This window comes from Bubalus bubalis, chromosome 4 (assembly GCF_019923935.1).
Source record: "Bubalus bubalis isolate 160015118507 breed Murrah chromosome 4, NDDB_SH_1, whole genome shotgun sequence".
Taxonomy (NCBI): domain Eukaryota; kingdom Metazoa; phylum Chordata; class Mammalia; order Artiodactyla; family Bovidae; genus Bubalus; species Bubalus bubalis.
In genome coordinates this window covers 74,283,418-74,305,847 of record NC_059160.1, presented here as the reverse complement: position 1 = coordinate 74,305,847, position 22,430 = coordinate 74,283,418, and the positions used below count along the sequence as shown (strand labels likewise).

At 44.9% G+C, this 22,430-nt stretch overlaps 1 protein-coding gene across 2 annotated transcripts; it reads right to left on the bottom strand.

Moving 5' to 3' along the window:
- Positions 1-6,205: 6,205 nt before the first annotated feature.
- Positions 6,206-20,731, bottom strand: DYRK2 (dual specificity tyrosine phosphorylation regulated kinase 2). 2 transcript variants are annotated; one of them, XM_025283917.3, is made up of 3 exons: positions 20,292-20,731; positions 19,551-19,699; positions 6,206-11,755 (listed from the first exon to the last, which is right to left on the bottom strand). In XM_025283917.3, the coding sequence occupies exons 1-3, from the start codon at positions 20,338-20,340 to the stop codon at positions 10,154-10,156; spliced, it is 1,800 nt and encodes a 599-aa protein (XP_025139702.1). In that variant the 5' UTR covers positions 20,341-20,731; the 3' UTR covers positions 6,206-10,153. The 2 variants fall into 2 exon arrangements, with proteins under 2 accessions (XP_025139702.1, XP_025139704.1); XM_025283919.3 differs by lacking the exon at positions 19,551-19,699.
- Between the last annotated feature and the right edge of the window lie 1,699 nt (positions 20,732-22,430).

The window sequence follows — 22,430 nt, the reverse complement described above, 5'->3', positions numbered from 1 at the left end:
AACATGTCATTTGTCATGTTTGTGGTTTATTAATGTGTTTTTCTTAGTGATTTAAAAAGTCCTTAATAGATTAATTAAATTGAATTGGTGCACCTTGAGATTTTATAGGCAAGTAGTCCTCTCTCAGATTTGTCAGATAGAAATCTTTTACTTATCTGTAATTTTTATATAGTCACATTTTATAAAACACACTTTCACCCCAGTCTACACAACTCTAGTTATAACAATAATAACACAAATGGTACCTTTGGCATGGTCTTTTAACCCCCACCTCACCTCACTTCCTAAAGAGAACCTGTGGTGTGGGGCCTTTATTAATCCTATCAGACACTTTGTCCCTAAGTTCTCTCAGGCGGTTAGGGCTCCACTGTCTCACCAAGTCTCACCATTTCCACTTGGCTCCCTTCCAGTGTTTCTCCATAGGAAATCTGAATGACTGTTTAAAAACCTGCTTGAAATGCTTCAATGGCTTCCTGGGGCATTCAGAACTAATTCCCAACTCCTCAACGTCGTCTAAACAGCCTTTTCTGTGGTCTGGCCTCCCTTTTTCCTCCTCCTCATCTTGTGTCATCTTTCCCTTTGACTCCAGTCAGCATTCTTGCCTGGAAAATTCCATGGACAGAGGAGCCTGGTGGGCTACAGTCCATGGGGATCACAAAGAGTCAGATATGATTGAACACACACACACACACACACACACACACACACAGTTGATTAACAATGCTGTGATAGTTGGTCACCAAATCCCAAATTCACACAGGCCTTCTGCCATGCCCTGGGATTTCCTTTTTCTCTTTTAACTGATTTTATTTAATTTTTTTAATAATTTTTTTTAACTTTTTTATTTTACATTGGAATATAGGTAATTAGAGCTTCCTGGGGTGGGGTGCAGTGGTAAAGTAGCCACCTGCCAATGCAGGAGACACAAGAAACACAGGTTCGATCCCTGGGTCTGGAAGATCCCCTGGCGAAGGGAATGGCAACCCACTCCAGTCAGTATCTTGCCTGGAAAATTTCATAGACAGAGAAGCCCGGTGGGCTACAGTCCATGGGAGTCAGATAAAGTCAGATATGACTGAACACACACACACACACAGCTGATAACAATGTTTTGACAGTTTCTGGCGTACAGCAAAGTGATTCAGTTATATAAATTCATGTATCTATTCTTTTTCAAATTCTTTCCCCATTTATGTTGTTACATAATATTAAACAGAGTTTTCTGTGCTACCCAGCAGACCCTTATTGGTTATGTATTTTAAATACAGCAATGTGTACATGTCCTGGGCTTCTGAGCTGCCCTCACCCTTCAGAATACCACACTAACACCGTCATACCAGAGGGGGCTTTGCTGACTGCCCAGTCCACTTTTCTTTCTCACAATATCTAGCTCCTTTTCCCTCATGACACTTCTCATGATTTATACCTGATGTTTTCAGTATTATCTGTTACACATCTGGCCCCCCTCCTCTATTAAAATGGTATCTCCAGACCCCTCTCTGCTCCTGCTCCGTTGGCAGTGAATGCCCAGAGGGTAAGACGGAGGGAAGCAGGGCAAAGGATCTCACATCATTTCCACTCACCTTCTACTCACCAAAATTTCCTCCCAGGTGCTAAGACTGCCAATGTTAGCTTTTGGAAAGGGCCACCTTGCCCAAGCTCAGGTAAAGGAGGGCTTTGGAGAGGAAGTGATGATATCTGGCCTGAACTGAGGCCCACCAAGAAGCAGAGTTTGGGAAAGGCATTCTTCACAGAGCATGCATTTGTACAGTTGTTGTGACTTGAGAATGTGCCACATTTGAGGAAACCACAAGACAAAAAGGCTTCACCCTTCAAAACAAAGGAATTATCCTTTACTTTCTTATTCTGCAAAAAGCAAACAAACAAAAAAAGCTCAGTCTCTGCCTAGCCCTTACATTAGGCCAAGGAAAAAAATCATATACACAAAGTCCTTAATAAATATTGGATGACCAGAAGAATGTATTCTACATGCCAGGCCCAGTTGTAGTAAGTCTCTTCTAGAATGCTCTTTTTCTCTCTACCAGTTGGATCACCAAGACCTGGCTGGAGACCCACTCCCTGAAGCTTTCCTTATCTAGCAGCAGCACAAATAACCTTTCCTTGCTCAGAATTTCATCTTTTATTAATGTTTTCTATCTAATCTTATCTTCTCAGTTAACATAAAGTTAACTGGAATCTATCTCCTTCACCTTCTCTTTTTTCTTGGGGTGGGGGTGGTCATTTTGTTTTGTTATATTCAAATGTCTGTACACTAAAAGTATGACTTCTATGGAAGGAAGGAGGGAGGGAGGAAGAGACAATGGAAACCTAAAGAAGAGGATAGCTGTTGGGGGGAGATTTGGCTTAGCCGACCTCCACAAGCCCCCTTTTCCATCTTTTTTCTTTCTTTTTTACAAATTCTTTTAAACATACAATTCCTGAAAAAATTTTTAATTCAATTAATAAATGAGATTTGACTCAAAGTCCTCAAATTTCAGCATGAGATAAATAGCTTACTAGTACTTTATAATAACTCTGTATCCAAAGGCATTAATCTTCACCCTTCTCTTTTCTCCAGCAAACCAGAAACTGTATCCCCTTTTGATGCAATGTAGCAAATTAGACACTAAAATAGCAACAGCTACTTTTCAGGCACAAAGAAACACCACTATTATTTCTACCTTAATAATTCTGCATCTTAAAAAGCCCTCCAATCCATCCTCTTTGAAAATCTCCATTCCTGCCCTAGGCTCTCAACTTACATCTTCTGAGAACACTTTGCATTGGTTTTCTTTCCTCTACTCTGACCCCTCTCAGCACATTCTGCTCAAGACAGCCGGGGACAGTCCATCTGCTCAGGGTATTTTCCTCCTTAAAATCCCATGGTTGCTTGCACATAGGATAAAGACCAAAATCTTTGACAGCACTTACAAGGCTTGGCATGGCCTAGGGCCCAGTTAGCTCCCCAGCTTCATGTCACACCAGATTCTCTCATTCTTGTGGTTCTTGCAACTTTGAGCTGCAAGGACCTTCCTTTAATCGCTCACACTCTGAGCACACAAGCTCAGTGCTTCTGTCCATGCCCTCCTTCCTCTGTTCACTAGTGAAGCCATTCTTGATCCATACAACGCAACCTCCCCACTTTATCCTCCCTACACACCACCACTGTACTTTTTCTTTACAGCTTTTCTTACACTTACGACTATGTATTTATTCATATATTTGCTTGTCTAATAGCTTATTTCCCAGTCTAAACACCTAAAGATAGGAACTGTCTGTTTTGTTCACCAACATATATCATTAGTGCCTAAATAATACCTGACATGTAGTAGGCATTCAATAAATATTTGACAGATGAATGCCATCTACAATAGATATTAATAAGATGGATATCTGGGGGTGGTGGTTTTTGTGTTCTTTTTTAAAATATAAGGCTACTCAAGGCAAAAATTGAAATAAATTGAACTCTAGATAAAAGGTAAATTAGGTTAGGTATCCCTCTTCAGAAAAAAAGGATAAAAATATCAGCCCAAACTTACCCATACACCTTTTCCTGAAAATCTTTATAAACTGCTTGTACGCTAATCGTATTTCCCCCTAAACAACAGAAAACTATTCAATAAGCTCTTAAATAACGCAAGCCTGTTCATGGGTTTTTGTTTTGTAAATAACACACTTCGTTTCTATAAGGGAAGAAATAGTTTAGATACTTAAAACTCCTCAAACTTAGGAGGGGAAATAATTTGGAGGAAAAAGCAAGGAAAGACACAATATTTCTGTTTGTAAAACTGGTTTATTTACAACTTGGTATTTTAAAATTATATTTGGAATTTTAATTTTTATGTATTTCTTTGGCAGGCATTCTGTTTCTTAAATAGGGAGGCGAAGGAGAGGAGGAAACCTGAGGAAGTTTGAATTTTAGAGATTTACCTGCTGCTAGTCAGTCAAATTTAACTTTTAATCCCTGAGATTTAGTGAAGAGTCAAAAATATCTTCATACATTCATATGTAAAAGCATATGTTAAGAACAATAAAGAATAAAGCCATTCTAATTAATCTCCCCCCATACGGCAGTATGCGAAGTCCCTCTCTCTTAAAGTAACTAAAGGGTGCGCTGCCAGTGCCTTTAGCTATTAGATACACCAAGGGACTAAGCTAGCCTAGGCCTCAGTTCCATTTTGCTTTTTCTTTGTAGTTTCTCCCCTTTTAAAAAATATTCTTGGAAACTGATACATAATTTATTCAAATAATAGAAATGCCCACTGCTAGCTCAAATTTTCTCCCCTTTCTAAATTTTTGGTTGTGATGTACAATTAGGGATTTTCCTTTATTGTCCAAGAGCAAAGTTCTTTCTCTGATTGCAACCTGAGGCCGTTTTTTTTGCAGTCACTTTGGAGCAAGTCACTTCTATCAAATTAGGGTCATTACAGTTCAGAGGGATGAACAAGGCTGAAGTGATGTTCCTACACCACCATGAAATCTGGGAGGCTTTCTTCATAAACAGCATACAAGAAGCTCTGGAACACATGGGAGTTGTTATATATCTTGTTGCTCCCTTCTATAGATGGCTAGTTAATACTCCTAAAATGTCAGCTTTCCTCAGAGGAATGAATTATTAATTTAGTTTGTTCATTAAATGTCCTTGAGATGCAAAGGAATGGCAATTATGTTTCTTCTTCCCATATATACGATATGTAGCAGATATTAAGGCTGTGACCACAGCAAAACACTAAGTCAAAGACAAACCAAATAAACCAAATCCTTTGCAGTAAGATGCAATTTTCTTATGTATGTGTAATGTGCTGGCAAGTCATTTTTCATTTTGGAAGGTGTTAACCATCACTCATGACAAGTGTTTTTGCCTAATCGCCCAAAGGAAATGCAGCGTAATTCAAACTTTTTTAAAACAGCAATGAAACAAAGTCACAAATACCCTTTTTTCAAATCTCTCTCAACAGTTCTTTTTCCAAAACAGAAAATAAACTAATTTCTCTTGCTCTAAAAGATCAATACCAATGCCAGCTAGGAACACCCTCCAGTGCTAGTTTGAAGACAACTTTGAGGTTCCAAGAATATTTATGTATTTATTCCAAAAGATTACAGAAATTCAAATAAAAAGTAGCATATATCAATTTAAGAAAGAACTTTGAGAAGATCTGATGATAGAGAATGAACAAGAGCTATCATCTGCTCTGTCAAATCTGGACAATATTTTAAACTGTAGCTTTAGCATCAACTTTCATTTTCATACATAATGCACATCTCTTAAAAATTTGTATCAAATATACTGGGTTTCTTGGTTGGTTGGTATTTTTTCACTGGGTAAGAACTCTGAGAAACAAGAGAAGCAATTACGGAAGTCCATGGCCCAGGCTGTGATAAGACCAAGTCTGGGGCTGAGAACTCCTCGCGCATGCCCTTGTTTTCGGCATAGCCCCCTTCTGCTGCAGCAAGCCGCACTAAGTAGTTCCTCTGCTGTTGCTGGCAGGACGGGTGTAAATAAAAACGTGAGGTAGTTCTTTCCACAAGAGGGAAATATTTGTCTACATAATAACCCTGCAATGTCTGACAAATTACCACAGCATCTGCTCACTGTCATCTGTGAGTAAACTCTCCGCTTGGTATTAACTGAACTTGACAAATCACGAGCTAGCTGCAGTTCACAGGCCTTATTTTCTGATCCAGCCATGACTAGAGGAGCCACTAAAAACTCCCAAAAATGTGAACCAAAGAGACCACGAGTACCAGAACTGCAAAAGCATAAGCATTAAAAAAAATATGGAGGAGCTGGTGAGAGCACATTAAGAATAATTTACCAGGACTTTAAGTACAGGGGAGAATGACAACCAGTGGGAAATAATTTCGACTCTGCTCCCAAGGCCCTGAAAATTAAAAAGAAATTAAAACACACACACAAAAGATCTGAAGTTCTACAAGATACTAAATATAAGATAGAGAATATAGCAGAGGCTCACAAAAATACTAAAGGTAAAAGAACAGAATACATTGAGAAAAAGCAAGAGTGATCTAACTAAAACTCTAGCCTTTCTGACTTGGAATTTGTACATTTATATGGAACTAATAAAAAAATAATCGGTGATTGCTGAAAAATATTTGTATTCTAAACTTTCTCCAGGCTACTAGACCAAGACTAACACCAGAAATGGATCAGGAGTAAAATTACAGTTAGAAAAGGGGAGAAAAGTAAGGTAGGACATTAAAATTTTATTCTGAAATTATCTCTGGCCACGACAATAAAATTTAACAAATATTCACTGAACAGTCTTACTCCTGTCATCAGCTGTACAATACATACAGTATCATAGAACTGGCCACTAGGATTAAAATCCACTAGAACATATTTCACGTTAAGTGGCGACAGCAGCATCTCACAGAAATTTTTACATACATATATACACAGTCCACATTCAACCATTTTCACATATTTTCAGTACACACAGTTGCAGCATATTACAGTCACGTGTCTAAGTTGTTGCTCGATAGAAACCCAAGCCACTGCCTAGACATAACTGTAGCAGTTGAGCTGAGTATAATTACAATTAATTTCATCTATGTCCATAGCAGAGATGTACAAGCCCCTAAGAAACAGAGTTCACAAATACTTTTTTTTTTAATGCTACCACAGCATTATGTTGGGCAATATTAAAACCTTTACCAACCAAATCAGTTTGTTTTTAAGTCTTCTGCTTACCAGAATATTCTTGATGAAAAAAATTACAAAAATCAATGCTCTCTTGAAAATAATTCACACTTTGAAGATTCCAATATGGCCCAATGCTACTGATGCCTAAAGTGTTTCCTAACATTCTGATGGAGTCCTTCCACATGACTCCAAACCACCTAGTAAGTTTAAAAGTGGCTTAAGTGCCTTGCACCCAAATTGTAAAAATCCCTGGCCATCCTTACTAGAGCCAGGCATATATAAAAGGAATGCACTTTGGTTCATACCAAATGCCCTGGGATTAATCACACTATAAAATTAAATGGTTTGAGGTAAATTTTTACAAATACAGTCGATTTTTGTCTAGTGTTAGCATAACAAAAAAAAAATATCATTTAAAAAATCAGTCTGATGTTAAGATACAACGAAGACCATCTTTAACCCCTTAAACATAGGAATTCCATGTGTAACTAACCAGTGGTGACCTTTTTTGGTGCTTGACAATGATTTACGCCTTATGGTTTCTATTAAGGCCAGTAAGTATCTGGATGTTTAAGACAGATGTCTCTTTGCAGAGGTGGGTTCCATTCTTACTGCCTAGTATTCAAAGAGTTAAAGAGGCCAAAAAATGCATGCCCTACAACATGGCATTCAGAACAAAAGGCACATTGTTAGCACTAAGGGCACAATTTCTCCTCTACTGTTAATCTACAGTCTTGCATCACTGTTGTAGCAACACACGTAAGTGGTAATGCACGCTCTGGGGGTGCAAGAAACGGAGCCAGATGAGACCACAACCAAAGACCAGACCACACTGTGCTCTTAAATCTGAAAACAGCTCAGACATCCCTAGACAATGGTAACCTGTGAGACCAAGGACTGTTTCCAAGCCAACTCCTAGTAGCCTATCAGAGCCCTTCACTGATTTATGTTTTAAAATCACAACGATGCAACATTTGTCTTTTTCTTTGACATTATAATTAAGCTAGACTTAAAAAGCAGCTCTATCACTAAACACTGAACGTGGTGGCTCTTTGTGAATGAGGGTAGTTTCACTGTATTTAGGAGGTGCAGTGGGGGGAGCCCCACAGTGCCGCACATTTTAGTTTGGCTTAAAAGCTTCCGGTTACATTTGCGAATAAACACAGTCACAAATGCACTGTTGGCATCTGAAGAACCAGTTCTGTGTGGTGGGGGAGGAGGCAAGCAGTATTAGTCTGTTTATAAACTTTTACATGGATAATCATTCTATAGGGAAATTCATATTAATGGCAGGCTCAGGTTCATTTATTTCAGTGAAAATCTTGAGAGTGGATACGGCGGAAGAGGAGCATTGCAAGGGGAAAACAGCCTTTCTGTTTCTGTTTGTTTTAATGACCTAAAGACGCTAACCATCGTTAAGAGGCTTATGGTTTTCTAAAGCCACCACAAGTCTTACACTTCTTATGCCTTTAAGCCAAAATTTTAATAATACACAATCTTTAAATTCTATAAGCCACTGACTGATCACATGAGCATCATTTAAAATGCAACTAACATTATTGCACTTCCACAGATTACACAGAAATGTGTACAACAGGCTAAAGAATTTGACTAGGGGAAAGAAGCTATAATTTCTAAATACAGAAGTATAAATTAATTTACCAGTGACACCCTTAAATAGTAAAGCAAATATCAACACCACTACCTTATTAATAAGCTAATCTTATTACTGATTTTTTGGCAAATATCTGTAATATTTCCTGAGCATTTTTCTCCACCATCAACTGACAAAGCCTCAAGATAAGTAAAGTGTTTTGTTCAAAACTACTCTTTTTCTTTTTTAAAGCAAGAGAAACTGTAGGATTAATATTAAAAGAACTTAACCGGAAACTTTCTTGGCCTCACTGGGGACCATGCTTCAAGTACTTGTAAATCAATTTACAGGCAATCCATACAATAATATCTGTGCATATAAAAGAGTATTTATCCTATTTTATACTACCCAAACCTATTGTCCAAACAGGCAGAAATCTTTCTATATTAAATTGCACATAACTAAATTTTTTTCCACGTGCCTTGAAATTGATATGTATCACTGCTCATACATTAGTGATAAAATACTGAAACTTTCACTGTGAAAATAATTATTATTCAGAGGAGAAAATATTCTTTTACCTAACTCTCAAGAGTTACTTTTACAGGTAAAGTGTCATTCCCATGAAAACAATCAAGTGCAATCCAAACAAAAGTAAAACAAAACAGAGGAATGCAATGTCTATGGTTCTTCTAATGATGCATAGAGTAAGTCAAACCATTTAACTTGAGGCTGAAATTTTCCTCCTTAGAATTTGTTAAAACTGGCCTTGCTGGACAAGGACAATTGACGTCTGTTGAAGAAGAGGATTTTCAACCCTCTTTCTTTTTAAAGAGGTGATGCTTTCCCAGGCTAAAAGAACCTTACTGTGGCACCTGAAGTGTGAACTCACTCGAGTCTGCTAAACTGTCTTTGGAACTATGGAAATCCCCACTTTAAGTAGCTAGGCTGTTCTTTTTTAAATTGGAATATGAAAAAGATGGTCATAATCACAGCTAAAAAATGTCTTTTCTGTATTAACAGTCTGGGATATGTATTTGAAGGAAGGAAAAGAAATTAGATGCAAGCAACAGATGTGTGGTGCAAGAGGAACAGCGGGGAGAAAAGCAAAGAGAAGGGAAGAACAGTTAGTTCAAGGAATACATTTCTAACTTTAGGCGCAAAACCAAATTCTGTTAAATGAGACTTCTTTGCAAAACGGCTCGCTGATCACATTGGAGAATTTGGAGGGACACACGCGTTTCCATTCATCCACCAGGTTTGCTTGGCTGGCCTTTAGAACGTCAAAATGCTAACTGGGCATTTCAACTGTGGGGCTTTTGTCTCTGAGCACTATTTCAGGGGAAAAAACCTCTAAGGTGCAGTTTTTCTTACAATACCATTTTCGTCCTGACCATCCTCCTCCCACCATCACTACCACCCAGGTAACTTATGGAAAACAAAGCAGGACATGCTGCACCTGTGCATGACCCTGGAGTGTGGAGAGAGAAGGGCTTGGGGGGGGGGGGCCTTCAGAGGCAATCACCTTGGGGAGAATACACTATAAACCATGAAGACATAGTGAATGTCTCTGACACCAATCTGTAGATGCGCGGCAGTCATGACGTGATCAATGGCCTGCCACTGATGTTTATTACTCTGCCACACTAATTACAGTAAGGCTCATCGTACTTTTAGAACACAAAAACAGTTTCAGAAAGTATAAAAACTTAAAGCATTGTCCCCATGTATTTTATAAAACAAAACAAACTTTCTTACATTAAAACAAGTGCCGAAAAGATACAAATGAGTCGAGTTATTGAGCAAATAAAAACAGGTCTGAGCTACTCTTTTTCAACCCAATAAGGCTCAGCAATGTCGTATCTTTCAGAATTACCAGCATCGGGGGGCTCAGCTCAGCTAACCAGTTTTGGCAATACTGTCCTCTGCTGAATATTCCCATTGGCATCTGTCATCTGTGCCAGATTAGTCCTCAGTTTGGAAGCTGAGCTGGAAGGTGGAGGTAACTTGGAAATGGATGTGATAGCACCAGTGCTCTCAGTGATCCTCTTCACAGACGTCTTCTCCCCCGTCGGAGGCTTTGGCAGCCGCCTCCTCAGCCAGGGGTGCCGTAAAGCCTGGCCAGGGGTCATGCGAACTGCAGGATCCCATTCTAAACACTGTTTTAAGAAGTCAAGGAAGAGGGGATCGTCACACCCCTTCAGTGCATTCCCCCACTCTCTGCTCTCTGGTGGGCCCCTCAGTTTCCCCCTCCGGGAACGGCCACCATTGAGGACCACGGAGCCGTCTGAGAGAGTCGTGACAGTGCAGTAACGAGGATAACCCTTGGAGCTCACAAAATTTTTGGCTCGTTTGGATGCATCCAGCAGTTTCTGGGAGGGCATGCCCAGCAGTTCAATCATACAGGCCAGCTGGTCCCCTTCATCCTCCCCAGGCAAGAGGGGGTAACCGGTCAGGAGCTCTGCGAGGATGCAGCCCAGGCTCCACATGTCGATAGGCATGCCATACCTGGCACCAAGGATCACTTCCGGGGCCCGGTAGAAACGGGACTGGATGTATGTGTAGACCCGCTGGTGCTCATAACAACTGGAGCCAAAATCAATCACTTTAATCCCGCTTCTACCCTGCTGCTTCAATAAAATGTTCTCGGGCTTCAAGTCACAGTGAATTATCCTGTTTTTGTGCAAAGCGTCCAGGCACTGCAGGATGGAGTGGGCGAACTTGCGAACCAGAGGCAGACTAAAGCCCTGGAACTTGTTCTTCTTGATGAGCTCATAGAGGTTCATGCTGAGCAGCTCGAATGTCATGCAGATGTGGTTGCGGAAGGTGAAGTTCTCCAGCATGTGGATGACGTTCATGGTGTTGTCCTTGTCCTGCTTGCGCAGATGCTCCAGGATGCGGATCTCCTCGGCCGCCTGCCGGTGGAAGCGCTTCTCGTTCCGCACCATCTTCAGGGCCACGTGCTGGTGGACTTTGTGGTCGTAGGCCTTGACCACCTGCCCAAAGCTCCCCTTCCCAATGACCTTGAGGACCTCGTACCTGTAAGCCACGTGATCGTGGGGCACCTGCACATAGGATCCCTGGTCGTCATCGTAGCCACCGTTGTTGGGCCCGCCTGTCATGCCCTGGCGCTTCTTTGCATTTGGACCCAAGAAGTATATTTCAGGGTAGCTGAAAATCTCATGGTGTTCAAAGCTGGTTAGTTTTTGCATGTATTGCTTCATCGCTTGCTCGGGAGTCATGGGGGTGGCTTTCACCTTCCCCATGCCTTCCAGAGACTTCAGAGAGGTGGAACTCCCCTGCCGTCTGTGGATGCTCTCCAACTGCCGCTCCGGCACCACTGGCAACCCCGTTTTGCCCACCGTGGTAAGCCCATTTGGTTGTGTCGTGAGCACTGTCCGCTTGTTACTGTTATCCTCAAACAGCTGCTGAACCTGGATCTGTCCGTGGCTGCTGACGTGTAGGTGGTCATTCATTGTGTGCTTACTGCCGCCAATCTGGAATTCAGAGAGGGAACATCAATGGAACAGAAGCGGTTCGTTCAAAAGGGCTATTTTATAAGTTGGCTCCCACCCCCACCTTTACGAAATCCAACTTGGTTTGAATGTACAGTCGGTATCAGGTTTCTTCAAAGGAAAGAGCTGTGCACGCAGCAGGGACCTCACCAACACTGCCACAGGGAGAGTGGACGTCGTGATGCAGATAGCCTCAGACAAAGGCAGAAGAGGCTGAGGGGCTGGGGATGGCTATGAAACTAGGGATCTGGAAAAAAAGAAAGGACCCCAGAACTGCTGCACCTAACAAAGAGTTTGCTGTACATGTTTGCAGGGTCCTTAGAGTAAGTTCTCAGTGGAGGCAGAGATCAGGTTTCTTGGTCATCATTCTCTACCTAACATTTAGCACAGGCACTGTGGTATCATAGACATTCCATTCAACCCATACTTGATATCACGATGAAAGGATACAGAAAGAGCATGAACACATGGGCACTCTACTGGCTCTCCCGCCCCTGGATTACAACATTTTTCACACTTCACTCAGTAGCTTCTTTATTACCACGAGGGCAGGGACCAGGTCGGTCTTGGTTACTACTCCGTCTCTGGCATTTAGCTCTATTCTGAGAGCTGCTGTCTTCATTCTTGGTCTTCTCCACTACTCACAAATCAAACTAATTACACCTAGGAAAGTACTTGATCCAGAAGCAGAGAATTGTACTTTTAGGCTGGAAAAGATTCCCATGTAGATATGCACCGTAGTATCTTGTAAACCCCAAACCTATTTTTAAGTCTCTGGGCTGTACTGACTATGATGACCATTTAAGGCCATCCAGCACAACAGTCCAACCGCCTCACTCGGCGGGCCTTCCTTTGGTCAATGGCTTGGCTCTCTCAAAACATGTATTTCTCCCTGCTGCTGGGATACTCAGCTTTCCAACAAGGAATACAATGTAGCGATTTCTATTTCAGGCACACAAGCCATCTCTGAACATTCCTGCATGAACAAAAGTGAAGGCATAAGCCAGGGGGCCCCAGCCTTCTTACAGAGAATCTACTTGGTATTTCTCTCAAGCATTATTATGGCCAAGAGGTGAGGGGTGGAAGACAACTAACAGCCAGGATCCTCTCCCAGTTAGGAATTCTTGCCAGCCTCAGACAATAACTCACAAGTCTTAAAACCATCCCAGCAGGTGATTTTTTTTATATGAAAGCTTAAAGATGAACTTGCTGTTTGCGATCCATCTCATTCATTCAGTGTTCTCTGAGGTCTGGCCACACAGCCCTTCAGGAGTATACAGTCAATTAGCTGAAGTCCTAAACTTTCAGTATTTTTCCCATCATCTCCTAAACCCTATCTCTTGGGCTTTACATATCACTAAATGCATAGAAGTGTCTATGTAATATTATAATTCAAGAAATGGTTTGGGACTACCTAGATTATAAAATGAAATTCCAAGTCCATCTTACTAGGAGTCCAAGACCTTCAAATTTTCTTTAACTGATGCACTATCTGAGGCATGTGCTTTCTCTCTGCAATCTTCTAAAACAAAGGAGAATACAGTTCAGTACTTGGGCCTGTCTGAAGTGTGATTTCATTGACTGAGGGATTTTACTTCTTAGATTTCTGCAAGACTTCTAGTTGAACCCTTCTACTAAACTCACAGATGGTATTCTATGCTAAATGAACTTATCTTCTGTCAGTGTAGCCAGACAAGTTATTTTATCCTCATTCTTTGCCAAAAGCAAAGCAGTTCATAAAAATGAATTAGGGAAGTCCTACATGTATATATAAAAGTAGTACAATCTTGTCCAATGCTTTTTGTCCAAGGCTCACTCTCTGTACCTCTCCTCCTCCCCACTGTGGTCTTTCAAGTACCAGGAATGAAAGGACCTGAAATTAGAAATCTATGAATCCTAGAGAACCGTTCTCTTCAGGGCAGCCTGGAGAGATTTCAGAAGAAAAACCAACATTACCAGTATACACAGTACAAAAGCATGAGGCTTCACTGGGGACAAAATTGACCTTGGAGCCATAGGAAGTTCTAAAAAGAGGGCAAAGTAAAACATTCTGAGCTTCAGAAACCAACTTCAATTTTTATAATAGCAATTTTAATGTTATGCATAATTTAAATTACCATCACAAAAGCTGAGTGACTAGAACTAGTTTGCCAATTAACTGGATGACCTTCTGTCTCTCCCAACTACCTACTCTTGGTCTCTTCCACAGCAGCAATCAAGGAGGGTTCCAGGGTTCCCCCAGGGTTCAAGCCTCAAGTTGCTCATGGCTTTTACTTCCAGAACACCTCTAGCTTAAACAAGCCCAATCCATGACTCCTGAACTCAAAGACTCACTGTGTCCAACTACAGATCAGCTGCCTTCCTCATGGGCAACTCAAACTCAACTTGCACTTTTCCCACTCAAACCACTTCTTCCTCCCATAACCCTGAATTTCTGACCAAGAAAATGCTGTGCTGCTGTGCTCAGTTGTGGCCAACTCTTTGTGACCCCATGGACTGTAGCCCAACAGGCATCAATGTCCATGGGATTTTTCAGGCAAGAATACTGGAGTGGGTGGCCATTCCCTTCTCCAGGGAATCTTCCCCACCCAGGGATCAAACCTGGGTTTCCTACATTGCAGGCAGATTCTTTACCGTATGAGCCACCCTCCCGAATAGTCACTCAGTCCATCTCCATATCTCGTGTACCTTTCCAAGTCACCATGGAGCCCCACCATCATTTCTAACTGACACACTCCCCTCCAGCCTCGCTATCCCACCTGGAGTTCTTGTGTCTTTTACTGGGACAACAGAAGCAGCCTCCTCACGTGTTCTTTTGCTTCTAAGCCTAGAATTCACCGTCTCTTCTCTCCATGATGTTTCTGGAGTTACCACTGAAAATGTCACTCACACTGCCCTTGACTTTGCTTAAGGCTCATGTGGGCACTCCATTTCCACAAAGAACTCAAGAACTTAGAGGCAAGAACATGAGGTTCTAAAATGCTGAGCCTAAATGACCTGAGTCTTTCCAGTGACACCTACCACTGTCACCCTCTCTCTGAGAATAATAAGCTGGATTCCCTACGACCCATGGAAACACCACTCTCTTCTATATTCCTCTCTTTTTGGTGAGGTCATGTTTCATAATGGTTAGGTGTTCAGGGATTTTCAATTAGACACAAGGGAAATGAATCTAAGCTCCACCACTTCAAACTATATGACCTTGGGCAATTAATCTCTCTGAACCTCAGGGCCCTTATCGGTATAACGAGGGTAACAAGGCTGCCTCATTAGGGGCATTAGGCGGGTTAAACAAGGTAAAAGGCATAGTGTGCTTAGTATAGTAGTGAGTAAGCAGAGACATTACTTTGTCAATAAAGGTCCGTCTAGTCAGGCTATGGTTTTTCCAGTGGTCATGTATGGATGTGAGAGTTGGACTATGAAGCAAGCTGAGTACCAAAGAATTGATGCTTTTGAACTGTGGTGTTGGGAGAAGACTCTTAGTCCCTTGCACTGCAAGGAGATCCAACCAGTCCATCCTAAAGAAGATCAGTCCTGAATATTCATTGGAAGGACCAATGTTGAAGCTGAAACTCCAATACTTTGGCCACCTGATGTGAAGAACTGACTCATTTGAAAAGACTCTGATGCTGGTAAAGATTGAGGGCAGGAGGAGAAGGGGACAACGGAGGATGAGATGGTTGGATGGCATCACCGACTCAATGGACATGGGTTTGGGCGGACTCCGGGAGTTGGTGATAGACAGGCCTGGAGTGCTGCGGTTCATGGGGTTGCAAAGAGTCGGACACGACTGAGCGACTGAACTGAACTGAAAGGAGAGCTAGAACTATTATCCTTTCCAAGTGCTGCTTGAAATCTTGCTAACGTGGGCTATGTGGAAAACTCCTACTCACCCTTCAATGGCCAGTTCAACTCTCACCTCCTCTTTGAAAAGGTCCCCTTCCCTTCCAGGGTGCTTACAGAGCACTGATATATTAAAATACTTATTTCATTTCACACCTGTTTTCAAACCTGATATACCAACCAGGATGTGAGCAGTTCCAGGGTGGGGTCACCTCTTATCTTTTTAAATCCTTATTGACATAAATCCAAACATACAGTAAGCACTCAGTCAATTTCTGCTGAATGGAAGAACGTATGTCAGTAACTCCTTTTAAACTCTCACCTCTTTAAGTTATTCTTGACAACTACCTTTGTACCTTCATAACAAAACATGAAGTTAACACCCAGGGAATCAAGACTTGTCCCTGGTGACTCAAGTCACAAAATGTTAGGATTGCAATACATAAGCAGAGACATGGAGGCAAGGACAGCCCGTTAAAAGATTAATAGCATCAACTAAATACCTAAAAGTGACATGTGGAATCTTAAAAACTTTCCAGATGTTAAGGAAATTCATTTGAGGGGCTCCAGTAAAGGAGGCGGAGAAGGCAATGGCAACCTACTCCAGTACTCTTGCCTGGAAAATCCCATGGATGGAGGAGCCTGGTAGACTGCAGTACACGGGGTCACGAAGAGTCAGACACGACTGAGCGACTTCACTTTCACTTTTCACTTTCATTCACTGGAGAAGGAAATGACAACCGACTCCAGTGTTCTTGCCTGGAGAATCCCAGGGACGGGGGAGCCTGGTAGGCTGCCGTCTATGGGGTCGCACAGAGTCGGACACGACTGAAGCGACTTAGCAGCAGCAGTAAAGGAGGATATTGTCTTACACACTATAGGAATCTACAATCACAACCTGGGTCAGAAGCTCAATTAACTGTTCTATAAAAGGCGGGGGGAGTGGGGGGGAAACCCTAGAAATGCCAAAACATTTCCAGAATACATAGGCCAGGACTATACCATAAACTTAAGGATGTTTAAAACTTCTTACTTGCTTTTTCCTTTTTGGCCAATGCCTATCTAGCACAGTGCCTGTTGAATTTAAAAATAACACAGTGAATGGATATAATTGTTAGATACCTAAAATGTATGGATTAAAGCAGAGATACCTAAAAAAGCCCTTGTTGACCATGAAATATTTTTGCACTAAAAATTATATAAGAACAATAGTCTAGCCAATTTGGTAGTTTTAATCTCTTCCAAAAATAAAAGGGAAAATCGCACATACTTCCCTGTGTTAACATTTCTGGGAGTTTTAAAATTTCACTGGAGTCATCTTAGAAATGCTATATAGTGTTATGGGACTAGAACTGAGTCCAAAATGATCGGAATTTTAGCTGCTCCTCAAACACTGATGGTCTGTGTGGCTCTGAGTCAAATGTCTACTTTTCTTCTACCAAACTCTGTTTTTTAAAATGGGAATATTCATTCTTCAACTCCAATTATTTTACAACAGTAAAACTGGTAACTGGAGAGTGCTTTAAACATTAAGCTGTTATAAAAGTGATACAATACTAATATTTCAGAATTTTAAAAATAAGCAAATTAATATCCCCCATAAAACATTAAAAAGAAAAAACTATTAAGAATCAGAATAGTTACTAGGTATGTATGCTTTTAGGACCAAAAGAGATACACAAAATGACTAATGTACAAGATATCCATGGAGACAAGGAACAAGAGAGCAATGCACTAGATAAATTCCAAAGTTTGTAATTCTCAGTCATGTATTTATCTACCTACTACATCACTCACAAGGGAAAACATAGGCAAACACTTGTTTCTTCTTCATAATGCTTCCCCTACTCAATCATTAATAGCTACTCCTAGTTGTAACTCCTGTGGAATTAAAAACTAAAAACTTTTAAAATCTCAAAGACATATAGAAACATGGATCTTTAAGGTTTGTGCATTTATAAAGAAACCAGTTCAATTTCCTAAAATTAGCAGTCAAGCAGTATGTAAAGCTGAACTCAGGAGGGCCTGGGCTTTAGCTCCAGCTTTCATAGAAACTAGCTCAGGCGTCTCGACCAAACCAGTTAACTTGTCTGCTCTCCTCATCCAAAAAATGAAGGAGCAGAACCAGATAAAACCCCGTGGTCCTTTTACTCACCCATTTGAGGAAGTCTGTGATATTCTGTAAATATTTAAAATCAAAACTAAACAACAACCAGAACCAAAATTCATACTTTAAAAACCAAGCTTCTAATCAATGGCACACTTAAGTTTTAGGTGAATCAAATAGATACCACAGTAAAATATAAGCACTATCATTAAGAGAGCTGAGAAGCACCCACATATCTTTTCATTTCTGGTCTCCCACAGACTACTCCTCTAGTAGTCACCTTTCATTTTCCATCATCTTTTACACATTTCATTTGCAAAGAGGTTCTGATCAAGCAAAGCCCACTCTTAGAAAACCAGAATCCAGATGCAAACCCCGTAGTATTTCGTTTCCAGGTCACACCAAGTCATGTGATCACATTCGGACATGGAAAAAAACTGGGTGTTGTACTTTCCAAGTTGTCAGATGATTCCAAACCAAACAAACAAACTGAAACACCTAAAACCCAATGGCAATTTCTCAACTAAAACATCACCGTGACAAGAACACGCAGAATCAGCAGTCTACTGATTCGCTTCCATCAACCACAGCCCCAACAGATGGGTTAACTTCTGTGCAGTGAATTCTTAGCCCCTGGGTCTAGATGTGTCATGAGAGACAGAAAGAGAAGGAGAGAGAGAAAGAAGATTTAACAAGAAAACATTTTCCTGTGGAACTGTACACAGATGTTCAGGTCTAACAGAAAACATTCCACTTTGGCCATTCCCTCACAAATTCTCCCCTGATAAACAAGTTTCCGCATAGCACATGACCTTCAGAGCTATCCCTCTGTAGGCTAGAAATGGCCTATTCTACAAGAACTTAACTTTCACTTGGCAAACAAAGCCATATACCTATCAAGCGCCCCTCATTTAGAACCATCTTAGGCGTTTCCTCTGAAAGATCCAGAGGAATATGTAAACAAGACCCTGGAAACCATCACCTCCTCCGATGCACAGCTCTGCTAGGCTGTCAGCCACCATCCAAGGGCTCTCTCTGGGACTGAGAAAAGAGGTACACGCTGAAGTCAAGTCCAGCTTGCTGATCTCTGCAGCCACCGGTCTGGTGCTGGGCTCTCACCTCCCTCTTGGCCCTGTCAAGTGCCCTGCCCTTCCCACCTCCCTGGGAAGCAAAGCTGGCCCTTTCCTTCTGAATAATACCCAACTGCAGAAACGTACAGCGGTGGCTTGTTTTGACTGCTGCTGAGGCTCTTATTTTTGTTAATGTTAATTACAATTTCTGCTATGCTTAAACCTGTAGCACTCATAAAACATGCTTCCACACGCGGGGGACAACTGGCGGTGCTCCCTGCTGGCTGAGGCCAGGCCTGCGAGGCTCTTTGGGGGATCTATTTTCCGGGCAGGACAGCCGGGCTGACCCTAACACAGATCTATTTCTATAAATATCCACTACCCAACGTGGTGGCGGAGGGGGAGGGATGTTTATCCGGTCAGGGAAAGGAGCTCGAGGAAGCAAAGACGGAGGGAAAAAAAGAGGGGAAAAGAGCCGGAGGAAGTTCGAAGGAAGGGGAGCGCAGGGGTGGGCGGGCTCCAGAGGGGAAGTGAGGGGCCCATGCCACGAATCCTCCTTTGTGGCTGCAGCTTTGGGTTCGCCCAAGTTCCAGAGGGCGGCGTCCCGGAGAGGCCACTGGCCAGGGGCGTGGAGACACTCGCACTTCGACCTCTCTCCCCTCTCCCGGCTGCAGACGCCCCCAAGTACGGGTGCTGGTGCCCCGGGCCCCTCTCCCGCCGTCGTCCCCCTCCCAACCGCCCACGGGCTGGGTCTCACCGTGTGGGCTGCGGTGGCAGCGTTGCTGGCTCGGAGAGGCGGCAGGGCGATGGGGGAGGGCGGGCCGGTCCCCACTCCGCTCCGGGGAGCCCCCGCACCAAGCCCCGGGGAAGCCTGAAGCTGGCGAACGGCGCTGTCCCCTCCTCGGCCTGGCAGCCACGCGCGGGAGGAGACAAAAGAGGGTCAAGGGGGAGAAAGTCACTGGGACCCCGTGGCCCCGCCCCACCCCACCCCTCCAGACTGCGGAGCCCGCTCTCCCCCGGGCCGAGCCAGGGACCTTGAGTGCGAGCGCCCGGGGAGCGGCGGGAGGCCTGGGACGCAGAAACCCGGCGCGCCCGCGGGCGGGGCTCCGGCGGCTGCAAAGTTAAGTAGGGTTCCCCAGCTCGAGCGAGTTCGCGACCCCGCCAGGGAGCCGGGCTGGGCCGGGCCGGCGGTCCACTCTGCGGGCGTCAGTAGGCCCGGAGCGGAACTGGACTGCCGACCCGGGCGCCACAGCATCGCCGAACCCCAGAATGGGGAGGTCAGGAACGGCTCCTGTCCGGCCGGAGGGCTCCGCTCCGAGGAGCCTCGGGGCCCGCGTGTTAACAATGAGCCAAGGCGAGGGCGCGCCGTCCACCCGGGGAATCCCGCGCCGCCCAGCCGCGGCGCAGACTTTGTTCGAGGTCCTGCTGGCAGCGGGCGCCGGCGCCACGAGGGCTGGCCCGGGGGCCGGCGCGGGCAGCGGGGCCCCGGCCTCCTTACCGGTCGGGTAGGCGGCGGGAGCGGCGGCCGAAGGTTTCCTGGTTAACATGGCCGCTGGAGAAGAAAATGCATCTCAAGGCTGCCGTCTCCGCCGCCGCCGCCGCCCGTCCTGCTGCTACTTCTCGCGGCCGCCACCGCGGCCGGCCCCTGGTTGCCCCTTTGGCGGATCTCCGGCGCCTCCTCGCCGCCTCGCGTCAGCTACAGCCAGACACACACAGTCCGCTGCATCCCCTCGGCCCGGGCCCGCCGCCGCGAGCCCCCCGCTCTCCTCGCCGCCGCCGCCGTCCTCCTCTTCCTCGGGCGGCCTCAGCTCCCTCCGGCCCGTGCACATGCCTCGCCCTCCCCGGTGCGCCGCGGGCCTCCCCGATTCCCTCACATAGGGCGCGGGGGAGCGGCGGGCTGCGCCGCCTGGGCCGACTCGCTCGGGAGCCTCCTCCCGGGCCCGCGCAGGCGCGCCCCCGCGCACACTCGCCGGGAGCCCGCGCGCCGCTGGGCCCAGGAGGGCAGCCCCGCCCCCGCTCCCTCCGCCGCCGGGCAGGCCCCGCCCCCGGGCTCCCCCTCCGCCGCCGCGCCACTCACTCCCGCGCCCACCCCTCCCCCATCCAGCCGCCCACCGAAGTCCCTCCCTGCTCGCCCCCGCCTCCAGTCGTCGGCGTAGACACCCCTCCACTCCCCGGAAAACTCTGCAGCCTCCGCTCGCCCTTCGCCTCCCCCTCCGGCCATCTGCACTGCTCCCCTCGGCGCCTCAGCTAACGACCTTCTGCCCTCCCCGGCCTCGTCCTCTCCCCGCCCAGCGCAACCCACCACCGCTTCCCTCCCACCGAAATCGCTGCAGAAAACCCCCCTCCCCTTCCGAGCGCTTTCCCCAAACACGTATGCATTTTCAGCTTTCCGAACCTAATGGCTGCTCACAGACAATACTGCCCGCCCCCCTCCCCGCCTTCCGGGTCCCAGTGCCTTAACCACCTCATCGCCCCATCTTATCATGGAAATAACTTAGTTGTGCGAGGGTCACCTGGCTAAGGTAAGTCTAGCCCCGTTGGAGGACCGAGCCTTAGCCTGGTGACCCAGAACGTGGGCCAAGGAGGGGGCTCCCCTCCCGCTTCCATCTCCACCTCCACCACATATACTCCCTCCCCGGTTTACTGACACCAAATGACCGCTCTCCAGTCGCTAGGACGAGGGGAGGCAGCGAGGCGCGTGTGGACGGCTGCCTGGGAAGCAGCTGGCTGTGGGTTGCTAGGCAAAAATAAACATCAGAGACACCTCCCATTTCCTTAACAACTCCGAGCCTTTCCCTGCGCGGCCACTGGGAGAGACACACCTTCCTAAGCGATACCTTCAATTCCTCTCCTCCAGAGACACAAAGTCTCTTTCCCTTTCCCATCCAAGACACGTGGAGAATTTCCCTTTTTATTTTGCCATATACAGCCTCTCTTTCCCTTGCAGACGGAAAAACTGCTTGCCCTTCTCACACCCGCCTCGTGTCGTCTGTGGCACAGGCCTTTGTGCAAAGGTCACGGGTTTTGTTACTTCAGCGGGAGGGGAGACGAGAAGCGGGAAGCTTGCCTTGCGCTTTCTTCCTAAGATTTGCCTGGTTTCTGAACTTCTCCTGGCGGCCTGGGTCCGTTAAGTCTGTCCTGGGACTCTGCGGCCGCTGGCCAGATCAAGTGTGCAGGCCTGAGCTAGTGCAGACTCAAATCAGAATGGGGACCCATCCCCTCTACTGTTTGCAAATTGTCATAGCAAGCTGCCAGCAACATCACTCTCAGCTTTCTACAAATGCCCCCAAATGTGTATTTCAAAGTTACAGTGTGACCCTCTCAGAGTCTCCAGGGATCCCACACAGGGCAGCAAGGATTGAGGGCACTGGCAGAGAGAACAGGTGGCAAAGCATAAAATTGCGACTGGTAATATGTACCTCAAACGGGTCCTCTCTGTGCCTTCTCTTAATAAAGTAGAACCACAGTGAAACAGTCAATCCAATAATAAGCCTTTACAAAAGAATCTGGTCCTGATCTGGTCCCAGAAGAGGATAGTCCCCTTTGCTTGTCATCACAGGCCATCACATTCAGATTCACCTGGGGAAACATATTCAGTATTCTCAATGAAAAGAGATTCCTTAGTAGCAGAGTTGAA